Below are 21,619 nucleotides of genomic sequence, written 5' to 3'. Positions count from 1 at the left end.
TCACTGCTCCGACCATATGTTGCCCTCAGACAGCTTTTCAGTGACAATGCCACTAAGTGGCAGTTGAGACCCAACGCTTTGTGTACTAAAACGCCACATCTGTGATTATCCGTTATTCATTCATTAGAAAATGAGTGGATGAAGTTTCTCAATGAGTCAGCAGAACAGATTGCTTGACATCAGTGGCAGATGCTAGACCTTAAACAAACTCTGATTCCTCATGAACAATGTCCACCACCCTCTACACGACAACATAGTCAGGTAGAGAAGCTCGTTCAGTGACAGGCTGCTGTCCCACAGGCCAGAAGACTCTACAACGCCTCCCTGTGAGGATCCAACTAGACAACTGGACAGTTTAGTGATGTGACAGGCCTTTGCTCTTCTTGTTGTTGAAAATTGTTCTTATTCTGACTGGATGTGAGAGTTCACAGTCCTCCTGCAGAATATCTATAAAGTATATAAGACTGTAGTACTGCTGGCTTCAATTGCTTGCATTACTTCCTTTGGACATTATTAGACAATAAATAATTGACTCTAAAACCTGCAATAAAGAAAAGACAGTCATAAAGGTTGAGAATTACTATAACAATTGGTCACTTTTTTATCACTTAAAGTAACTCTACAAGTTCAAGTCCAGTGCTGTACAAAATTTGATCCATTGGGCCCAGTCAGTTCACAAGCTGCAGAGATTGGCACAGGGATCTAGTTCAAGTAAGTGGACAGCTAGAGTCAGCATTGTCTGTAATTTGTAAATTGTTAATTTCTAGACCTCAGTTTGTTATAAAACATACAAAACGGATATCCTTGTGGGGACAGATATTTTCAGCAAACACAGGTAAATGTGTGTATGATCATGGCAGGGCACAACTGGACACCGAAAAAGAGCACAAGCAAGTTTAGGCATCAGCTGATAAACTGCCCAGGACATAGAGATGACTACAAGTTGAATTAAGTGGTAAGCGGAAGGAGAAGTCTGTGTTTGGGCAAGCACAAAACTGAGATTCATCTGAATTTCTCCCTGTCTCCTGATGGTCCTCATTCCCTATTCCCCTAAGTTCATTTTTACTTTTACAAATATCAAAAATACAGAGCAGCCAGCAGCCACACATTAAAACCACCTTCCTAATATTGTGTAGGTCTCCCTTGTGCCTCCAAAACAGTTGACTCATTAGAGAATGGACATGTGTCTTCTGAGGGTGTCCTGCAGCAGGATGTTGTTAGTGGGGGTCTTTGATCAGTTTGGCATCTGGTGAATTTGGAGGCCAGGTCAACACCTTCAATGGTTGTTCATGTTTTGTCTGTTTGTCATTTACTTCTCCTGTCAGTGGTTTTAATGTTGTGGCTGATCGGTGTCCCTGTCCTCTAAGTATTTGTGTTCAGTTAAGACAGTTCAGTTAAATCTTTCTGATCACTCTCTGAGATGAGTCACTAATTCATTGCATCTTTAGTACAGATGACACGAACATCATCATCATCATCAAGAAATGTTGATGCCTAGTCATCTATGTTTCTAAATTGTTGCCAAGGTAAGAACGATTTGGCCCACAGAAAGAATAGCTCAGCTGGTGGAGAGGGCGACCCAACTTGTAGAGTGATAGGGAAGATATCGTGCCATCCTCTCAGCAGCTAAATCAGTCAAGGTGCATCTACCCCCACAAGCTCCTTTTACACCTGTTATTTAAATGCATCATGATGAGATCACCCATGCACCATAGACGGTTACATCCATATGGCTGGTTAGTGGCCCTGTTGATTACTCAGACCAACAGAGAAACTAGGGGAAAACTGTTTAAACTTTTAAAACCATTGTTGTACACAGTGGCATCCAGTACCAACAGCAAGAGTGTGGCCTGTAAATGCATTTCAAGATAAGATCAGGCAACAGATCGGAGTTGTGGGAGTGCACCACATCAGGACCTTCTCAGTGCTCCACTTTTTCTTCTTCTTCTTTTTTTTCCCCTTTTTTTCCAGAATAGTAATGTTACCGGAAATTTTATTAATAACATATAGAAATGATTTTTGCTAGGTTATCTAAATCTTGAGATCACACATTTACCTTCGGACCATCTTCTTTTTCTGTCATTTATGGCATACATGCCTTCTTTTCACAATCCACTGTTGTGGAAAAGAAGACACCAGTGCACATAATAGTCCATCTGTCTATACAAAAGCTTTGTCCGTTTACATGCTTGTTTACAGGCTTGTTTGTTGAGTACCACTTCTTAATTAGCTTTTCTTAATTAGTCCTGTTAGGGATATCTCAGGCCCAGTGGATTAATATGTTGACAACACTACAACACTGAGGTTAAACCAATTACAGCTGAATGTTTATGTCACTGTGTTAGTTTCATGTGCATCTGAAAAGCATTTTCCCAAATTAAATCTGATCATTTATTCACTGATCCTATTTTGAATTAAAATCTGAATGTAAATGTGAATTGTAATGTGGCCTGGAAGTACAAAGTGCAATAAAATTGTAATACTCAAGTATTGTGGCCTTATTTTGGTTCAGTACTTAAACCCCTATACACATCACTCTGTAGGATTATTTACTTTTGTCTGTGAAGGACACATGCTTGGACACGGCGTATGAACCAGTCGTTATCTGATGTCACTGGAATAATCTGTGGTCATTTTTACATTTTATTATTGAAAGTGGTTTTGAGAGCAAGGCAAAGAATTACCACTTTAATATTTTCATACAAATTCAGCTTTAATAACATGAGAAGAAAACAGATTCACAACAAACGTGCAATTATTATCACTCCCTTCCTGCTGAGGATGTATTTGCTTTTCTGAACAACGGCGTCCAGCGCAGGAAAGGATTTTACCAGAAATGTTCTCAGCAAAGAAACACACAGAGACACAAACTTATGTATGCTTATAGGTTTTAGTGCATTCCACAGCGATCTCCAGCCACTCTGGGGCAGTGAGGCTCCTCTCTTGGCATTCACCGCGTGCCTTAATTGACTGATTTTAAATCAAGGTCCACTGTGAACACTGAGAGATGAAGCCAAGAGTCTCAGAGAGAGAGTGAGGGTAACCTTGAGGCAGACAGCGCTGAGGTCAAACCTGCCGGATATCTGTTGTGTTTTCTGCTCTGGATGGCACTCGAGTGAATATTGTAGTGTGCATGCAGTTGGCCTTTGTAATGTATTTTTGGTATTGTGTAGTATTACCACAGCTGCCTCAGTAGGTTATGTCTATAAAATAAGTATTATTATTAACAGATTAATAGATGTTTTTATTCTAAAACTCACTTCCTTGCTGACAGTAGTTAAAGGTCACACATTTACCTGATGAGCACCTTCCCTTTTTCCCTGACACTTATGACAACCATCCACTGCTGACACCTGGCCGCCCCCCAGCACAGTGCCTTCTGCAGTGAAAAGCAGCCACAGAAATGTATGATATTCCATCTTTCTTTCTCATGACATGTCAAGGACACATCCAGCAGGCAGCCATTACAGAGAGCAGCCCGGGCTCTAAATGAGGCTAAGACCGGATTTGACGGAGCCTCCTGAGGATGTAAACAGATGGAAACCGAAGCATCTGATTCGGTTTATAATTACAAGATAAGGAGGCTTTTAGCACCGATATGTGGATGATTATGTTGATGGTTTTCTTTCTTTCTTTTTTTTCTTTCCTTTTTTTTTTTTTTTTGTTGAAGGTATCCCTTGTACCAAATGGGGGCACTGTGTCCTTTTCCCTGGGAAGAATAAAATGTTAAAGTCAATTCAGAATGACATTATTAAAATAACGATACTGTGTGGATTAAATAACAAAGGCATCTCGCTGCACGCAGCACATCCACTCTGCTGCAACAGTAACATTGTCCCTGCTACACTATTGCAGAGAAGATCAAATACATGCCATCATAGTAACACATTTAATTCTAACACGTACACAAATGTCCCTCTCAGAATGATGAGAGGGATTTTTTTTTATCTGGCTTTGACATCAAATTTAGCAGATTCGTACAGTATGTAGGCCGGGCGATGCAACATAACCCTATATCCTCCACCAAAGGCCTAAACTACCGCATCCTGCCAAGCAATAAATAAAAAGAAAAAACTAAATATGCGCTTCAAGAAAAAGGCACCATGAGACATATAGAAATATTTCCATTTCAACGGGAACAGGTTATTTGACTACAGCCTACATCACTGCATTTTACACACAAAGGAAGCCTCACATCAAAAGCTATGGCACAAGACAACAGGAATGATTTGCCTAAATATGAAGCGCGTCGATGTCTGCAGTGAAACATGGAGCTGCCCGTCTTCTTGTCGCATAATCTCCTCCAGGATCCATCCCGAAGACTTCACATTCTCCCTCTCCTGTTTCACACCATTTCATTCAGTGCAAAAAAATAAAAAATAAAATAAAAATAAAAGTCTGAGAAAAAATTAAGCAGCAAAATCGAGTCCCTTTCGATGAGGCGCAGTCCACTCCTTCCACTCTCTGGACAAAAAAAAATGATCTCGCTTAATTGGTTTTAATACTGGAGACGGATTTGTTAAATGAAATCAAAGTGTTTGGATTCATCCTCCCGGACGGTGCGGACGGGCGGGCGGTGGATTACGCACAGGAGAAGGCTTCCAGCGGCTGGGGCGGGGTGACGTCACCATGCAGACAGATGCTCTCCTCTCATCCCCCAACGCCCCCCCACTGCCACCCCTCCCCCTCTTTGCCCTTGAGACCGGGCCTCCTGCACAGCTGATGCAGCCATTTGGGTCTGTCACTTTGCCTCCCCGTTATTCGGCGGTTTGCTTTAAAAGCAGGTTCATTATTTACTGCGTTAAATCACAGTAACCTGCACAAATTGTTCTTCACATATCTCAAATTAGAAATATATATCACGTGTAAAAATAATGTTTACAATAACATTAAGAGGGCACTACATGACTCAGTTCTGGCAATTGTGTAAATAATTTATTTATGACTGCAACCATCTTTTTAGGATAGATGACTCTTCCTGTGTAGGACATGGAAAACAACAGACTAGAGTTGTACTGCAAGTTGTTCTGTATAAGTGACATCAGTTATTTTATTCCTCCTGAGACATCCTCCTTTTCCCTTCAGGATTAAATTTAAAAAAAATGAACAAATGTATTTCTTGTCTACATGTTTCTGGGGCAGTGCAGTGGTGGTGGTGTTTAGCACTGATGCTTCACAGCATTAAGGTTCCTACAAATCCACCGTCCGACTGTGTCCTCTCTGGGTGGAGTTTACATGTTCTCCCTGTGTCTGCGTGGCTTCTCTCTGGGTGCTCCAGCTTCCTCCCACCTCCAAAGACATGCTCGTTCCATTCACTGATGATTCTAAATTGGCCGCAGGTGTGAGTGTGAATGGTTGTCTGTCTCTTTGTGTTAGCTCTTAGGTGGTAAAGCAAAACTCCCTTTTAACAGGAAGACATCTTGACAAGAACCCAGTTAATGTGGAGGGACCCATCTGTCTGAGGCCCAACCAGGCAGAGGCAGGAAAGAGAAAGAGGAGGAGAAACAAAATGATACAAGGAAAGGATTATGAATTCCAGATGAGAAGAAGGGTCATCTGACTATAAGTATTGTCCAAAAAAAAAAGAGATTTAAGCCAAACCTTAAAGGTAGTGCCCAAACTAGTTCCAGAGGACAAGGCCTTAGTAGGCTCTACCTCCCATTGTCCTTTTTTTTTTAACCCACAAGGATGCCTGCACTTGTGTGTTTGAAGAAATAGTTGCCTGTACTGTTTATGTTTGCTCTGCGTTGATATAGTTGTCATCCACATTCATGTATATTCTGCCTAGTTGTGGCATTAACATAAATAAAACCCTGAACTAAAAAAACAAATCCATTCATTCCATTCTTCCTGTAATATTTTTGTATATGAGGCTGATTCTTGAGTGCTTCTTTAATTAGACTTTTTCCACAATACATGATTATAAGATACATAACACATTGCCACATACAAAGATTCGGCAGCTGAGTGTTAGTTTCTTCAAGAACAAAGCAATTTTGGACTCTTTCTGATACGACAAACTGTGCCTTGTCAGTGCAAGATTGACTGCAAGATTTGTTCCTCACTTGCCCTTCTTCAGTTCCTACATGGTGTTGCTGTCCTTCCACTCACAGAGGAGTTTTGCCAGATCTTGTGAACGAAAGTAATTTCCTGTGAGAGGATATTTCAGCTGCAACTGCTTTGGGAACAGATCTATTCAGACCTCCGGGGGTGAAAGCAGTCATGCTGTGAGCTGTGATGCTTCATGTAATGAGTGAACTGCTGTAAGAGTCAGTCCGGCACTCACAGGGTGGAGCTGTTTCTTTGACTGAGGACTGTGTCACAGGAATGAAGCCATCATATAATATGATTAGCATCCTTTCATTTCAGCAGTCAAACTCTCTGGTCAAGCTGAAATGTTCTTTGCGTCACGCTCCCTGAATGGAATCAATAACAAGTTGGGGTTTTGGCAGCGAGGCCAGAGAGGAGCAGATTGGAAAGTTCATTGGCACCTCAATGTGCCATCACCCCCTGATGTGTTACATCACAACACATTCATCAGGCTGACGATGAAGTATGAGTTCTGACCACATCTAGTTTATCTCTCTCTTCTTCTTTTCTTCTCATTTTAAAGCTTTTCTGCTCTACCTCCTCAGCCTCTTGCCGCTCTACCACACAGTGTTTAGTCATTAACATCTAATTGTTGGTAAGAGGGCATTTTACACTAATGTTTATTAACATTAAAAGTATGTTTGTCTGACAGATACTATAGTGTCTACTATAAGATTTCACTTTCACACATGAGCTGCTGCTCTAAACATGCTTTATACAGTAACCGTTGAAAAAGTAACTTCTATTTCACAAAAAGCAAACTCTGTGTTGTATTGAGTCTGCTAAGAACTATACAGGAGGTATAACATTATGACTACCTTGCTAATAATGTCTAGGTCTCCCTTCTGCCTCAAAAACAATTGTGACTCTTCAGAGAAAAGATAAAAAGGGGTATAGGGGATTGGCATCTGTGCATCTGTGCAGGCTAAGTCAGGCCAGTCCCTGTGCTGTTTTTCATTTATATATATTTTTTTAGTTTCTAAAGTATCCCGCACATTCTTCTCCTTTGTCCTTTTGAAAAACTGTAAAATTAAAACTGATTAACAATGATCTACAGCAAGAAACGCACAGTAATGTAGGTCACATTTAATGCCCTCAGTATTATAGTATGTTACTTTTCAGATTCACAGGTTTCTTGGGACTATTAATTCACCTGCTTGACCTGATCAAACCCAGATTGCAAAGTGCAAGATTCTGAGCTCATTAATCAGCACTATGATCAGTGACCATGTATTATTAACTGGTTCCAATAAAACCAGAAAAATACTGTGAAATTGTTTCCATATTATTAGCAAACATAGCCACAAGGGGGCGGTCTCTCATTGAAAAATAAACCTTCATAGCGTCCCAACGTATAATTGTGTAATAGAAGCCAGACTTCAGTCATGTTATAAAATGATACCCCGGTGAGGAATACAACTTTTAATCCATGAAATATTACAAGTTCATTTATTCTCTCTGACTCAGATTTGAGAGGTTTTGAACATAACCCACCAGGAACAACATGTTTTCTGTCTTAGCAGACAGAGAGCCGCTGTCCTCGCCTGTGACCCTGTCCATTCCCTCCCTTCAGTCTGTTAATCTCATGTCTAATTGGCTAACTAGAGCAGATGAAGCTATGGCCAGGAATAGAACTACATCCCATAGACAGGCATCTCAGTGTGAGTGTGGGTTGGTGTTCGAGGTTAGACAGAGTGTTAGGATAGTACAAGACAATACAAAGGTAAAGAAAATACTGTTATACTAAATCTGTCCTTGACAGAATCCCTCACCAGTTGCTCCAATTACACAGAAATAAGCATTTTAAACAGCGTCATGTGAAATGTAATCTACCCATGTCCATTGACATTGATAGGTTTGATGTTTACTTTATTCTGAGTGACAGACTGAATAAAAATCTCTCAAGAGCAAAAATAAAAACACGTCTCCACAGACTGACTCTCCTAGCTCAGATTAAAATCAGATTGTCCTGTTCTTTCCTTTCTGCTGACATGGAGTGAATGGAGTATTATGCAAACATGCTCGTGGTGACAGTGCTAACATGAAGGTATACTGTTAAGCATTGGTAAGTGATTGGCATGCTCAGTTACATGTCACTAAACTTAAAGGAGTCAACAAGGCGGTGGGATCGTCACAGCATTTGGTCACGAACCACAGTATTGGGCAACAGCTTTCATCTAATATTTCAGACACTTCATACGCCAGCAACCTCATGTTGTTATGGAGGAGATCAACAAAAATGCTCTCATCAGGACCATAAATGTGCAAAGGTTTGGTGGTGACATTTAACAGAGCTAGTGGAAACCCTGACCTGCTGGTGTGGTCAAAGTTTGAGTTAGGTATGCTGACATTTCACTGGTTGTAGTAACTGACACGAGAAGTTGATGTTGAAGTTGCATGATGTAATCATACAGTCATCATATCCATGTAGGGAGGAGGTCAGGTGGATGGATGTGTGGGGGAAAAAAAATAAATTCTTTTTAACATGACAAGTTCCTAATCTTAACTGTTTGTGTATTACTGTAACATCACACATTTGTTTCCTTTACACCTACACATGGTCAAATGTGATGTAAATGCGAAATATAGTGCTGTTCAGACATTTCAGTAAAAGGCAAAAATACAGTAGAGTGCTCATGGCAAACAATGTCTATCCTGTAACATGGATGAAAAAACATTCTTGTGTTAATCATTCCGATCATTACTGACTGACGACATCCCTACAACCACATCAAGTACAAACATCGTGCCTTGCTGTCTAACTGGAATCACTGAAGACAAATTAGAGCCACGCGCCCCTGTTGGACAGAAGGCTCCTTCTAGAACATTTGTGAGGAACTGGTGATTCTATAAACTTCGGTTTAGTGACCACCGAACACTAATCACCAACAGAAACACTTGTAACTGCGTGATGTAAGTGCACATTTTGTTGGCCTCATGCGAGGTTCACAGCTCAGCCAGGCAATCAGGGATTTGGCACCTCAGCCATTGGCTCTGCACCCTTGGGTGAGAAGAGGAAGCACATTCCTTAGGCCAGACGACTCAATCTGCCATATGAGACATTGACCGCTACAGCAATGCACACAGCAGGGCAACTGTAATTAAGCAAAAAATATATGTGTGGGGAGGCATCCAGAATGGACATTTATATATAACAGATAACATTAAATGTTTCACTACACCCGTTGTCCCACTGGAAGCAAATCACCAATCTATTTTAAAGTAGCATTAAAAATCAGTTATTATATAAAAGCATGTTACTAGGAGAAAGGGATTACAGGAACATATACAACAAGTACTGTTTCATCCATCAATCCACCTCTATCAGGCTTTGGCAACATGCTCAGCAGTGCGCGTGTGTGCGTGCATCCACTGACTGAGCATGTGCAGAGATTAGCGCTCCCTCCGTCTGTGGACGGCTTGGTGCGTCTCTGCTGCTGGAATTTTCCGGGAAACGTTTTAAATTAGGCATAGAGGAACGGAAGTAGAGGCAGTAGATATCAGAGAGAGAGAGAGCGAGAGAGTGAGAAATAGAGAGAGAGAGAGAGAGAGAAAGAGAGAGAGAGAGAGAGAGAGAGAGAGAGGATTTTACTTTGATTTTGGTTTTACTGGACTTTGGAGACTTTTACGCTCGTCTCATCGGGTGTGAACATGGAATGGAAACTGCAACAATTTGCCAATTAAAGAGTTACTTCTGTTTTTTTGTTTTCAGCTCCAAGTAATGCCAGGAGCACCCAAGTGGGATAATAAACTCAGTGTCATGATATTTTTTCGAGCGGTCTTTTTCTGGACGCACCTGAACAGATAACCCAAGAACACGCTGACTGGAAGAGAGGACTATTCAGACGAGTCAGGAAGGTCCAGGGACTGATCGCTAGTGAGTGCAATGGCAGAAGAATATGAACAGTTCGGTGCGTCAGAGTTTATTAAAGGTAAGTTATGCATGGATACACTGTAATAACCAACTTTGTAGATTTTGAGAAGTGCATTTGGATGTAAAGTGTAAGAAGACTGTTATCACAATGAACCATTAGCTGCTGAGCTACAAACTCACAGTGTTTATCAGATCATATTCTATGTTTTGTGGTTTTTAGATTCAGTGTGACTTAAAGATATAATTATATAATTATATCTTTAAGTCACACTGAATCTTATATGAACTCAATTAGAGAGGAAATTGTACTTACTAATAATTATAATTTTTTTCAGTATTAAAGTAATTCAGAGATCGTGGACATTAATGAGTCCACTGTTCATACTGAATTCAGCATAGTTTGTGTGTTATTGTGTTGTTGTTACTTAGAGTGTTGTTGTAACTTAGTGCACACTCAGTGAATAAAAAAAATTAAGTCAGTACACTGTAAATTCTAATGAACTGACTTTAAAGCAAAGGTAACATGGTGAATCAAAGCTGAGTTAGTACAACTTAATTACTACTGCTTGAATATATAGTACAACTAACATTATTATTATTATTATTTAGCTTGTTTAATTGATTTCATTCAGTGTCCACTACTTGCCACAAATTACACCATTCTTAAATCAACTACTAACTTCAGATTTAGTTATACTCACTCAACAGTTCAGAGTCACTTATTAATACCTAATAACGGTTTGAATCTATACAATCCTCTAAAAATAATAAACGGACATCATGCATTCCAGCGTTTATTCAGAGCAATACCACTTGAAACACGACAGATCAGGAGGGAACAATAAACCGTTTCTGAATTATCTGGTTTGCTTCGACTCTTCTTACTGAATCAGTTATTACGAGCCCAAAGTCTCCATTAACCCTGATCTCATGAGTCCTTTGGCTCGCTGCTAAAGACGTGTAACAACACTGACTCAAGTGAACCGGATGATTGTAGTGAGTGACTCCGTCTAGCCCGTGTCCATAAAATGAAATGAGTTCACCACCACTCCTACCCAGAATTACTGGTTTATTTCCCCCAGCAAATCAACATCAGCAACATGTTCTGGACGATGAATGCACCAACCATCAGACTCAGGCTTTGAATCTGTCACCACTGTTGACAGCTCCACACACTTGGAAGCTTGGGAGCTTGGAACGTCTTTTCTTAAGCATAAACACTTAGTAACCATTACAGAACATTTATCTCATTATTTTCTTGTGCTGGAAAGCAGATTTCGCTCGACTCTGTCATCAGACATGACATAGAATGAATTCATTAAAAATGCTCTTACTAGTAACTCAGCTCTCTGAATAAATTTGTCATTTTTTCCTCAAAGCTTCAATGAAATGACGTAAAAAGGAGCCAAGTAGGAGAGGACTTATCTGTGCATGTCCAAATGTTGAAAAAAAGCTCTTTATCCAAAAACAAAATACTTTTTCTAAGAGGATTGAACTTAAAAACAATGAGTTGGTCCAGCTGTTGTGTAAGCGTGGATAACAAGTTGTTAGTGCCACTAAATGTATTTGATTAAATACCATGTTAGAATTTACAGTGAGCACATGGCATTTAAAGGTTAAAGATGTGCTGAAGGTTAGTAAAAAAACAGAGCACAATTATTAATTGAATTTTGGTTGCCATGTTATTTAAAAAGCCATTCATGTTAATAGTCTTAAATAGAGAAAGTGTTACACCAACTAGAGAGAGACTGCTTTCACAACCTGGCAATGCAAATTTCACATATACCTTTATTATTAGAATGATCCACCTTACATAAAGTTTCAGTAAGGCTAGGATTAAGTTGTATTAAATCAGGTTAAATAACAGTGGTTTGGGATGAGGAGCTTTGGGAACAAGCTGCCTGGGTGTCCCAGTCAAACATAGCGGCTGGAATTAATAAGGTTCTGCATTGAACTGTCAAAGTGGAGGAGGTTTCAGGGGCCTTAGAGGCAAACAGTCCACTCACATTTAATGTTTGGAAATGTACGAGTTGGACTTGTCAGTACAATCGCTTGGTAAAAGCAATCTGTGATCACCCTTAACCCTCGACTTTTATTAACAATGTAAAACTTTACTCTGTATGTGATGTCGTCTGCAGACCGTCTGTACTTCACCACTCTACGTGTCAAACCAAAAAACACAGGCAACACACATTACTTCAGCACAGATGAGGAGTTCGTATATGAGAGGTAAGCATCTCCAAGTAGTTTCACCATTGTACTACTGTATGTACGCACATGTACATTTGCAGTGTGTGTACTGTGTAACAATATAGGATTTGTGTGATTGCTTACTCTGTGATGACTAAATTTTACTCATTGTTTTATTTCTATTCGCGTTTTGACTCTTAATTTAAAGAACAAAGTCAGTCAGTCACATATGTCATTTAAAATGTTATTTTATAATTTGTTTTTTTGTTATTTTTTCAATTTACATCTAAATTATGGCACAGCCACGATGTCTTTCATAGAACTCAATATTATTTCTCCATGTACATATCTTCTCCCCTTAGCGTTTTGTCACCTCCTCTGTGTCAACACAGGACTTTCATGCACTGTTCTAACGCCTAGTCAGTCTGCATAACTCAGAGGACGCTTAGTCACGCCAAGCTCAAAACAGTCAGAGATTAAACGTGCTGAGAATGTAAAAGTGATGTGATATTCTTGATCAACGTTTTTAACAACTGCCAGCCAAACCCTCTGTTGTGAATTTATATAACTAAATAATCCGTTTTGCGTCAGTATGGACTAGCACAACATCAGCATACTGATAATAAAAAACACAGTTGCAAGAACCATGATACTCAAAGAATAAATGTATTTAAATTAGTTTTATTTGTTTCTTTATTTTCATTTATTGTGTGAAACTTTACTCGTCAATAAACGTTTGCTGCACTGCTGCCAGTCACAGCTCCTCTGACTCCACCACCTTACGGAAAAACGGTTTGAATGCATTTAGAAAATTTAGTCAAGAGCTCTTGTAGTAGAATGCATAACATAAAACTGAGTGAGTCCTCTTTTTGTAATGAATCACACATTAAGAGTTAAACTTATTAGGACACACTCATTGTTGATGGAACAAAAAACAAGTTTATTCTATAAGTGCATAACTAGAGTATCTGTGGCCTTACAGTGATTTTGTGATGAGTGGTCACAACTCATCTCCTAAATTAACACAATCAAACACAGAAAAGCAAAGCTAATATCTGAGGCCAGCCTTTTAAAATGTTTCCTTACTTTTGATTTTCTGTCCTGTATGATGTGGTTCAAGTACCCAAGCAAAGAGGAACGCATCTGGAAGAGGGACACTTGTACAGATAAAATGAGAAATATGTGAATGGGATGGGGGCGCCCTGGTCTGTTTCAAATACCCATTCATTCCCATACATGTTCAGCCTTCAGTGTTTGTGAGTCTTGTGTAAAATATAGGCCAAGATGAGATCAGTGGCTGTGGCCTCGTCATACGACGGGATTTAGGACGAACACTGAACTGCTTTAGGCTGGACACTTATTCATTCATTCATTTTCACTCCTGATATATGCAGTGGACTAAATTTGCTGATTGATTTTCTAACTGATTCACCAAAATAGCAAAAAAAGTTGGTACAAAAACATGCATTTCAGTTCTAAAAGCTTACCAGACCTGGCTAAATGCTGTACTGTTCCAATATATTTAATACTAAGCACTAGTTGTGTTCTTCAAATACAGATATTAGACATTTTAGTGGAAGGACCCTAAAGAGAGTATGAATGTACTGTACCTATTAGTGAGACATTGAAATCGGACATTGAGCAGAGCGGAGAGCGTTGGAGCTGCGACAGGGCATTCTTGGTTCCCTCTGGTGTGGTGCTACAGAAAAGCAGTGATAAATACAAATATAATGTTCCAGGCACTGATTACCTTAACATTCTGAGGGACATCAAACAACCAACAACGAATCCTTCAAATGCAGAAAACCTGTTCAACACTGTTCCCATGTTTCGAGCTGCAAGCTTGCACTAACAGTGCGCAAGACCAGCATCCTCTGACGTGGATGACCTGCAGCTTGTAGGAGATAAGCAAGATTTTCCCAGAAGATCATGCTCAAAAGGTTTAGCTGCAGCATGTACTATGGTATGCATGTTTTGTGACATGTGTATTTTCCAAGGGAGGGCAGAGAGCTTTGTTACTTTGTTGGGTTGTTGGGTGTTTTTTTCTTTTTTTGCATTTTCCTTTCCTTTGGTGTTTGCATGATTTAAAGTCACACCAAAATCACATACTTTGCCGTGTATAAATATACTGTATACTGTCATGTGCAGTCTGTTGTGTTTTCCAAGTTCCAAAAAAAATTTAAAAAAAAATTCAGAACCCATTTACATGTTTATTTGTTTCTCTGTGTGTTGCAGTTTCTATGCAGACTTTGGGCCCCTTAACCTGGCCATGCTGTACAGATACTGCTGTAAGCTCAACAAGAAGCTCAAGGTAACACACTCTTCATATGCAGAGTAACAGCAGGGTCTACAGTGCTTAGACAGCTGACTCTGAATCACCTGTACTCATGTGTTATTGTTATTGATTGATTAATTATGGGTGCTGGCTTTTTCTGTTACTAGTCTTCCACAATGTCTAGAAAGAAACTGGTCCACTACACCAGTCATGATCAGAAGAAGAGAGCTAATGCTGCTGTTCTCATCGGTGCCTATGCTGTAAATATCTTTTATTTATCCATCACTTTGTCCGTTACTCCACCCATCATGTCAACAATCACCCACCTGTTCATATATTATAAGTAATCTGATCTCTGCTCTCTAGATAATCTATTTGAGAAGAAGTCCAGAGGAAGCCTACAGGACTCTGATCTCGGGAAACAACACAAGCTACATGCCATTTAGGTAGACACACACACACACACACACACACACACACACAGTTTGGTGTTGTTATAAGTCTTTCTTTAGCTTGGCTTTAACATCTGTGAAGGTTCTCTCTCATCCAGATCATGGTATAAAGACAAGGATGAAACGAGGGCAGGTGGACTTTTTTACGGTTTCTCCAAGTAACTTCTTCAATTCTAAAAGACTGGGGACATCTATTGATTGTGCCCGTCTGTAAGAAACCCTCAAAGTCCATTCGCCCTTGTTTCAGTTTATTGTTAGAAGTCGATTAATTCTACCTTGTCCTTGAAAACTACTCCCACTTAGCTGAGGAGAAGCAGCACAGCAACAGACAGTTCACCTCTGTTCAAAGAGTCACTGCTGCCAGTCAAGATATGTCTGGGATGCCTCATAAAAACGCATTACCTCAGAACTCAGCCAGACAATGCAAATGCAAGTGACATATCGTATCTGTGAGGTCTCGCATGTACACACGCACACACACACGCACGCACACACACACACACACATACACACACACACATACACACACACACACGCACACACGCATATTTGTCCTAGGTTTTGGATTTGATTATGTAAAAGCACCGGATTAATATCATTGTATAACATACTGTAGTAGATGCATTACAAAAAAAACTCACAAAAAACATCAATTTCTGGATCTAAAGCCAAGATTTGGGTCCAGTCAACTGAAGGCTTTGTATTAGAACGATGTTGTTGTGTGTATGTGTGCCCCACAGGGATGCAGCAGTGGGAGAGTGCTCCTTCAACCTCACTGTCCTGGACTGCTTGCAAGGAATACGCAAGGTAAACAACACACAACTTAGCCTGAAAGCAGTGGATTACTTTAATAAATTAAGAAGGCTCTTACTTTAACCGCTGTTCCCACAGGCAGTGGATCAGCTGCAGGGACTTTGTTTTAAAAGCTCTTTTTTACTGTCTCCTCTCCTCTCCTCTCCTCTCCTCTCCTCTCCTCTCCTCTCCTCTCCTCTCCTCTCCTCTCCTCTCCTCTCCTCTCCTCTCCTCTCCTGCAGGCGTTGCAACATGGTTTTCTGGACTTTGAAAGCTTCAGTGTTGAGGAATATGAACATTACGAGGTGAGGATGATTACAGCCGTGTATGCTACACAATGCAGACTGCAGATACAGTACACAACATGCAAAATCATTAAAATGTTGATGATGAATCTAGAAATTATCAAAGGCATCTTCACAGAGTGTTTGATCTGATGTAAGCAAAAAGGATAGATAGACTAAACTGAAAATATATCAAAGTGCATGCCCCAATACAAGTGATTCTTGTAATGTTTTAAAATGAAACGTTGTTGGATGATCCCTTTAATGCGCGGCATCTGATTCTTTATTCTCTGTGTTTTTAGCGAGTAGAAAATGGAGACATGAACTGGATAATTCCAGGGAAGATTCTGGCATTCAGCAGCCCTCACCCGCGTAGTAAGATAGAAAATGGTGAGTCAGAATGTCACATTTCTTCCTAAAAAAGGACTTCCCAGGGTTAGGTTCTGTCAAAAGGTTGCACAATCCATCATTTTTTCCATTACTGAATCAGACTCAGTCTGATTTTAAAGAAAATGTCTCATGTGTGTTTAAAACCATCACAGCTCAGTGGTTCTGTCTGCAGGTTATCCTCTCCATTCACCTGAGGCGTACTTTGCATACTTCCAACAAAACAATGTGACGGCCGTGGTTCGTCTGAACAGGAAGTTGTATGAAGGCAGGAAGTTTGAGGATGCTGGATTTGAGCACCATGATCTCTTCTTCCTGGATGGTACCACGCCCTCTGACCTCATCATCAGGCGCTTCCTGCATGTGTGTGAAAGTACCGAAGGGGCTGTGGCTGTTCACTGTAAAGGTGAGATGTTCGTTTGTGTGTCACCTTAATGTTGCAGTCCAAAATACATACCTGTGATAGAAGATGTTCTCTCTTTAAACATCCCTCTGAACTGTAGCTGGCCTAGGACGTACAGGAACGCTGATTGGCTGCTACCTGATGAAGCACTTCAGATTCACTGCGGCTGAGGCCATTGCTTGGACCAGAATCTGTCGACCTGGATCCATTATTGGTCCCCAGCAGAATTTCTTAGAAGAGTAAGTTTCAGCCTTATTTGCGATGACTTCACAACAAAAAGAGACACAGTGTGTTATTTTTCATTTCGGGATAAAGACTCTGAGAGTTCTGCTATGGAAGCTTTCAGTATGGAAGTCAATGTCAACTTTAGCAAGACATTTAAAGTGGTTATGTGATTTGTTTAAAGACATGGCTCTAGGGATGGAAATACTGTCTGATCCACTGGTCCTACAGTCAGTTTGGCTCACAGTTAAACACATGAATAGATGTCATAATCCTCATGGTTTTCTATTAAAAACACAGTCAGTGAGCTACACTGCTGCACTGGCTAACATGTTCCTCTATTACCATAAACACTGTTATTATTTTGTTATTTAGTCCCATATGCAGCATTCTGCAGGGAAATTACAGGGTAATCTTTCAAAGAATGGAACTAAATGTTTTTGAGCTATTTAAAGATTCGGTAATATGATTCAGGCTCAGATACACAGGCAGGGTGGAGAAATCAAATAGGACTTCAAAAGCATTTTTTTTTTTTACTTTGTTTGACAACTAAATTATAAAACTACACCAGAACTACCTTAGATGATTACATGCTAACATGATAACGTGGGATGCTGAACATGTTATATGTTATAAGACCAGTATCGTAGATTTGACAGTGTGATGCAGTCATTGCCTCTGTGTGCGTAGGAAACAGCACAGTTTGTGGGTCCAAGGTGACGTTCATCGGTCCAAACAGAAGCTGGTCCAGCAGAGACTGAGTCGACGACAGCAGCTGCAGCAACAGCGTCTACAGCAGCCGCAGCTTCACAGCTCTGACCTGGTTGAGAGAGGACAACAGGAAGAAATGTCCCGTCTGCTCTCCAGCATGGACGACCTGTCAATCAACACCACCCTCTGCAAATCGTTTAGCTTGGATGAGGTGATTAGGCCCTTGCAAAAAATAAATAAATAAATGCAGAATTGGGGGCGCACAGTGGTTAGCACTGATGCCTAACAGCGAGAAGTTTCCAGAGTTCCAGTCCAGGTTCAGGCCTTTCCTTTCTGGGCTTGCATTTTCTCCCTGTGTCTGCATGGGTCCACCTCCAAAGACATGCTCGTTAGGTTGATTGGTGACTCTTAATTGATCCTAGATGGGAGTGTGAATGTCTCTGTGTTAGCCCTAAGATAGGCTGGCGACCTGTCCAGGGTGTACCCCGCCTCTCACCCAATAACAACTGGGATAGACCCTAGTGAGGATTAAGCAGTATTAGAAGATGAGATGAAATGCAGAATTGAAAATGTAAATTTACAATGTAACCCCAATAGTGTCTTTTCAAACTCTCTCTCTGCGTAGAACAACTACAAGGAAACTAGTCTAACTCAGGGCGACAGACTGAGAGCACTGAAGGGGAAACGACCGCCGAGATCAGTCTCATCCTCCTCAAGGTACCACTTGTTATAACTTATTTTTTAGACAATGTTACAGTTACAGTGGGTTTGCCATGGAGTCATGACAGTTAGTCAGTTGATGACATTATATATGACAGTATACTCCATCCAGACATGGAATGATGCATGCATGAGCTCTAATTCAGGAAAGACACATTACATTTGTTTACACCAAAAAGAAAATATGCCAATATATAATTTAAATAAAAGTGATAAATATGACTGTATATATATATATATATTTTTTCTTTTTCTTTTTTTAAACTGGGACAAGAGCATGCCAGTTGAATCCTGCTGGTTTTAGTCGTTAACAATGGTGCTTTCCGTTTGACAGACATTTTGACAGCCTTCTGTTTCTTCACAACAGAATCATTGCTAGTTCCTTCATTTTCATATTCCGTTTGCTTCACCATTATGAGGATAAGGAGTAAACAGAGAGGTTGATATCGATTTTCACTATGCAGTATTCCTAAGTCTGTAAACGTATTGACTCAGAAGCCAGCATCTGTGATATTTGCGCAAATCTGCGAACAGACCCACAATACAAATAGATAACTCTGTTTATCCAAGCTTGTCACTTGCTTAAAATGAACTATGTTAAAACAACTGACTATATGTATATGGAAAACATGCTGCATCAAAAACAACTTGATTCATCTGTGTCTCTTATTCAGGTTAAACCTTCCCAAAACCTCACAATGCTCCATCCTTCCTCCCCCTAAGTCCTCTAAAGTCTTCCTCCCTCTGTCCCCTTCCTCCTCCTCTTCTAAAAAGCTTCTGCGAAGCTCCTCCACCACCACTGCACACATCAGAAGGTGGGTGTCCACATTTTAGTTTCATTTAAAAGATCAAACAAATTCTTCTCCTTCCCTTGATCTTACTCTGTGTGCGTTGTATGCTTCTCTCCCCAGCCCCTTCAGCCTCAGTTTGTTCAGCACCAGGCCAGCATTAATTCACTGACTTCACTTTGGATGTTCCCATTCTGCCCTCAAGCCAACTCAACTGGTGATGAACTGGTTAAATTCTGGATCAGCTCTCCTCCAACATGCTGTGGTTTAATGGGCCTTAAACATTTTGTCTGCTATTATATTTCTGACACAGCCACTTCATTTGGATGCAGGGACTGATAGAACCAGCTCCCCAAGTTTATCAAACATTTAAAGGGCTGCTTTAAAACCAGGACCCATTGGTCTCCTTAACCAATGCATGATAAAAGGATTAACACCCTAGATCAGGGTCGTTCTACCAGAAACCCATATCTGACCCACGGGATGAATTTCCAAAGTGTGAAAATGACACAGAAGATATTATCTGATAAAGATAAAAGTGAGTAATTAGTGTAAATGGCAATAATGCAATGTAATCACACTAAGAGATTTCAGTTTGCTCCTAAAATGCAATATTTTAACTCATTAAATGTAGATATCTACTCCTTTGCACTAAAATAATAGAAAAAATGGAAAAATTGGTTGTCATTATTTATAGGTTATTGTGGTATTAAGCCTCTTGAGATTGGGCTGTTTGTGGCCCCTGAACTAAGATGAGTTTGACACCCTGCCCTGGGTCATCCTCTCGTCTCTGACAAGCAACAAGCAACTCATGCAGTTATAAGAACTCTGGGCTACAGTGGGGAACTGCTGGCACTCAGACTATGTGTACTGGTCTTATGACTCCTCAGATCTCATTAGAGTATCTGCATGATACAATTCTATATATTCATGTGGAATAAAACTCCTGACTGATGTCTTGGTGGGCCATAGGGCCAGCAGTTTAGACACATCAGCGGGTTGTTACCTACTGAGCATTTTCATGGTTATTTTCACCCACAGTGGGAATGTAAACTAAACTGAAGGTTTTCACATGTTGATCACATGGGTTTATAACGAAACAAAACATGAATTGCAAGACCTAGTAGTGTCAGATTCTCTGTCATATCTAGTTTTAAAGGAGGATTTAATCAAAATAAATTAATTATTAAAACCCATATTATCTCTATCTTTGGATAATGGTGCTGCCTGTACAAATCATACTCTCCATCAAGAGGATTTCGAAATTGTGTAGGTGATGCATTGAAGTGACTGGAGAATGCTCCTGACCAGATGCATTGCCGTTCACTGCAACACTAAAGTCTTCCGTTACAGGTTTGGATTTATCATGTGGATTAAATATCAAAAATGGTAAAGGATTGTCACTTTCAGATATTCAGTCAGTTTTCTGTGTAACATCAGTGGAGGAGTGGAAACAAAGCCACATAATTCTTAACAGCAAATGCACTTTACTATTATAACCTTTATTTAATTATTTTTTATGTGTTTTAGACTAAACAAAAACTATAAAGTGTAGTAATTTAAACAGAGATTAACAAGGATTAAATCAGACACTTGATATATGACAGGCTTTTTAAGGACAATAATTATAATAAAACATTTAGAGGATATTGTTGATGGCCAACATTGTATTTGACTAAAAAAAGGTTCTTGGTGATGAGAGTCATTTATAAAGGAAACTTAATTTGTTTATTTTTTTTCTGAGAAAATGTATGCAGAATCTGTTTTATTTTTGGGTTAACATTAACTGTAAAATTCCTATGCAGACCATGTTCAGTTGTGAAATTGTGTGTTATCTGGTCTCAGACCATGCCTAATTGGTGGTTTATTCTGAAGAAAGAATGCATTTGTGATATTCTGTTTGAGAAGATGGTTGTCATTTATGTTGCTGCAGAGACAAGAATAAAGGCTGAGAAATGATAAAATTATTAATGTTATTCCTTAGCTTCATTTTTAGTAGAAACACACAGGTAATTGATGAAATATATTGATGTTCTGGGTCATGCGGTCATTATTACACAGGATGAGATGTTACAATCCCTTGTGCCAAGATCCAAGGGAAAACGTATTTAGAAACCCAATCCAACTGAAAAACCGAACAGCAGGATAGCAGTCAGCTACCACTAGCAACAAACAAGAACACACCAGCTAAGTAGCCTAGCCAACAGCAGTAGGCAGTATGCAGCACATCATTGGGGTTTTCAAGTGGGCACCTCCCTTCACCGATGTTTCGTTAAGTTGGGCCCACGACACCTCAAGAAGGCTTAACAGTGAGTTCCAGCATCCTGGGGTCACCCACCTCCATGCAGCCACCACGCAACCACGTGGCCTTCAACTGAGAGATTAACTTAGCCCTACTACTAACTACTAAAACTACTCAGCTAGCCTTACC

The 21,619-nt window shown here is 40.0% G+C and overlaps 1 protein-coding gene across 1 annotated transcript; it reads left to right on the top strand.

Annotated features, from left to right (window-relative positions):
* The first annotated feature begins 9,568 nt into the window (after positions 1-9,568).
* Positions 9,569-21,155, top strand: LOC125010152 (dual specificity protein phosphatase CDC14AB-like). The gene is made up of 14 exons (XM_047588529.1): positions 9,569-10,022; positions 12,103-12,193; positions 14,390-14,465; positions 14,597-14,689; positions 14,796-14,875; positions 15,622-15,688; positions 15,916-15,978; positions 16,260-16,347; positions 16,520-16,750; positions 16,848-16,986; positions 17,660-17,891; positions 18,306-18,397; positions 19,075-19,215; positions 19,312-21,155. The coding sequence occupies exons 1-14, from the start codon at positions 9,977-9,979 to the stop codon at positions 19,358-19,360; spliced, it is 1,488 nt and encodes a 495-aa protein (XP_047444485.1). The 5' UTR covers positions 9,569-9,976; the 3' UTR covers positions 19,361-21,155.
* The last annotated feature ends 464 nt before the right edge of the window (positions 21,156-21,619 follow it).

This window comes from Mugil cephalus, chromosome 7 (assembly GCF_022458985.1).
Source record: "Mugil cephalus isolate CIBA_MC_2020 chromosome 7, CIBA_Mcephalus_1.1, whole genome shotgun sequence".
Taxonomy (NCBI): Eukaryota; Metazoa; Chordata; class Actinopteri; order Mugiliformes; family Mugilidae; genus Mugil; species Mugil cephalus.
This window is presented reverse-complemented; position numbering and strand designations above follow the sequence as displayed.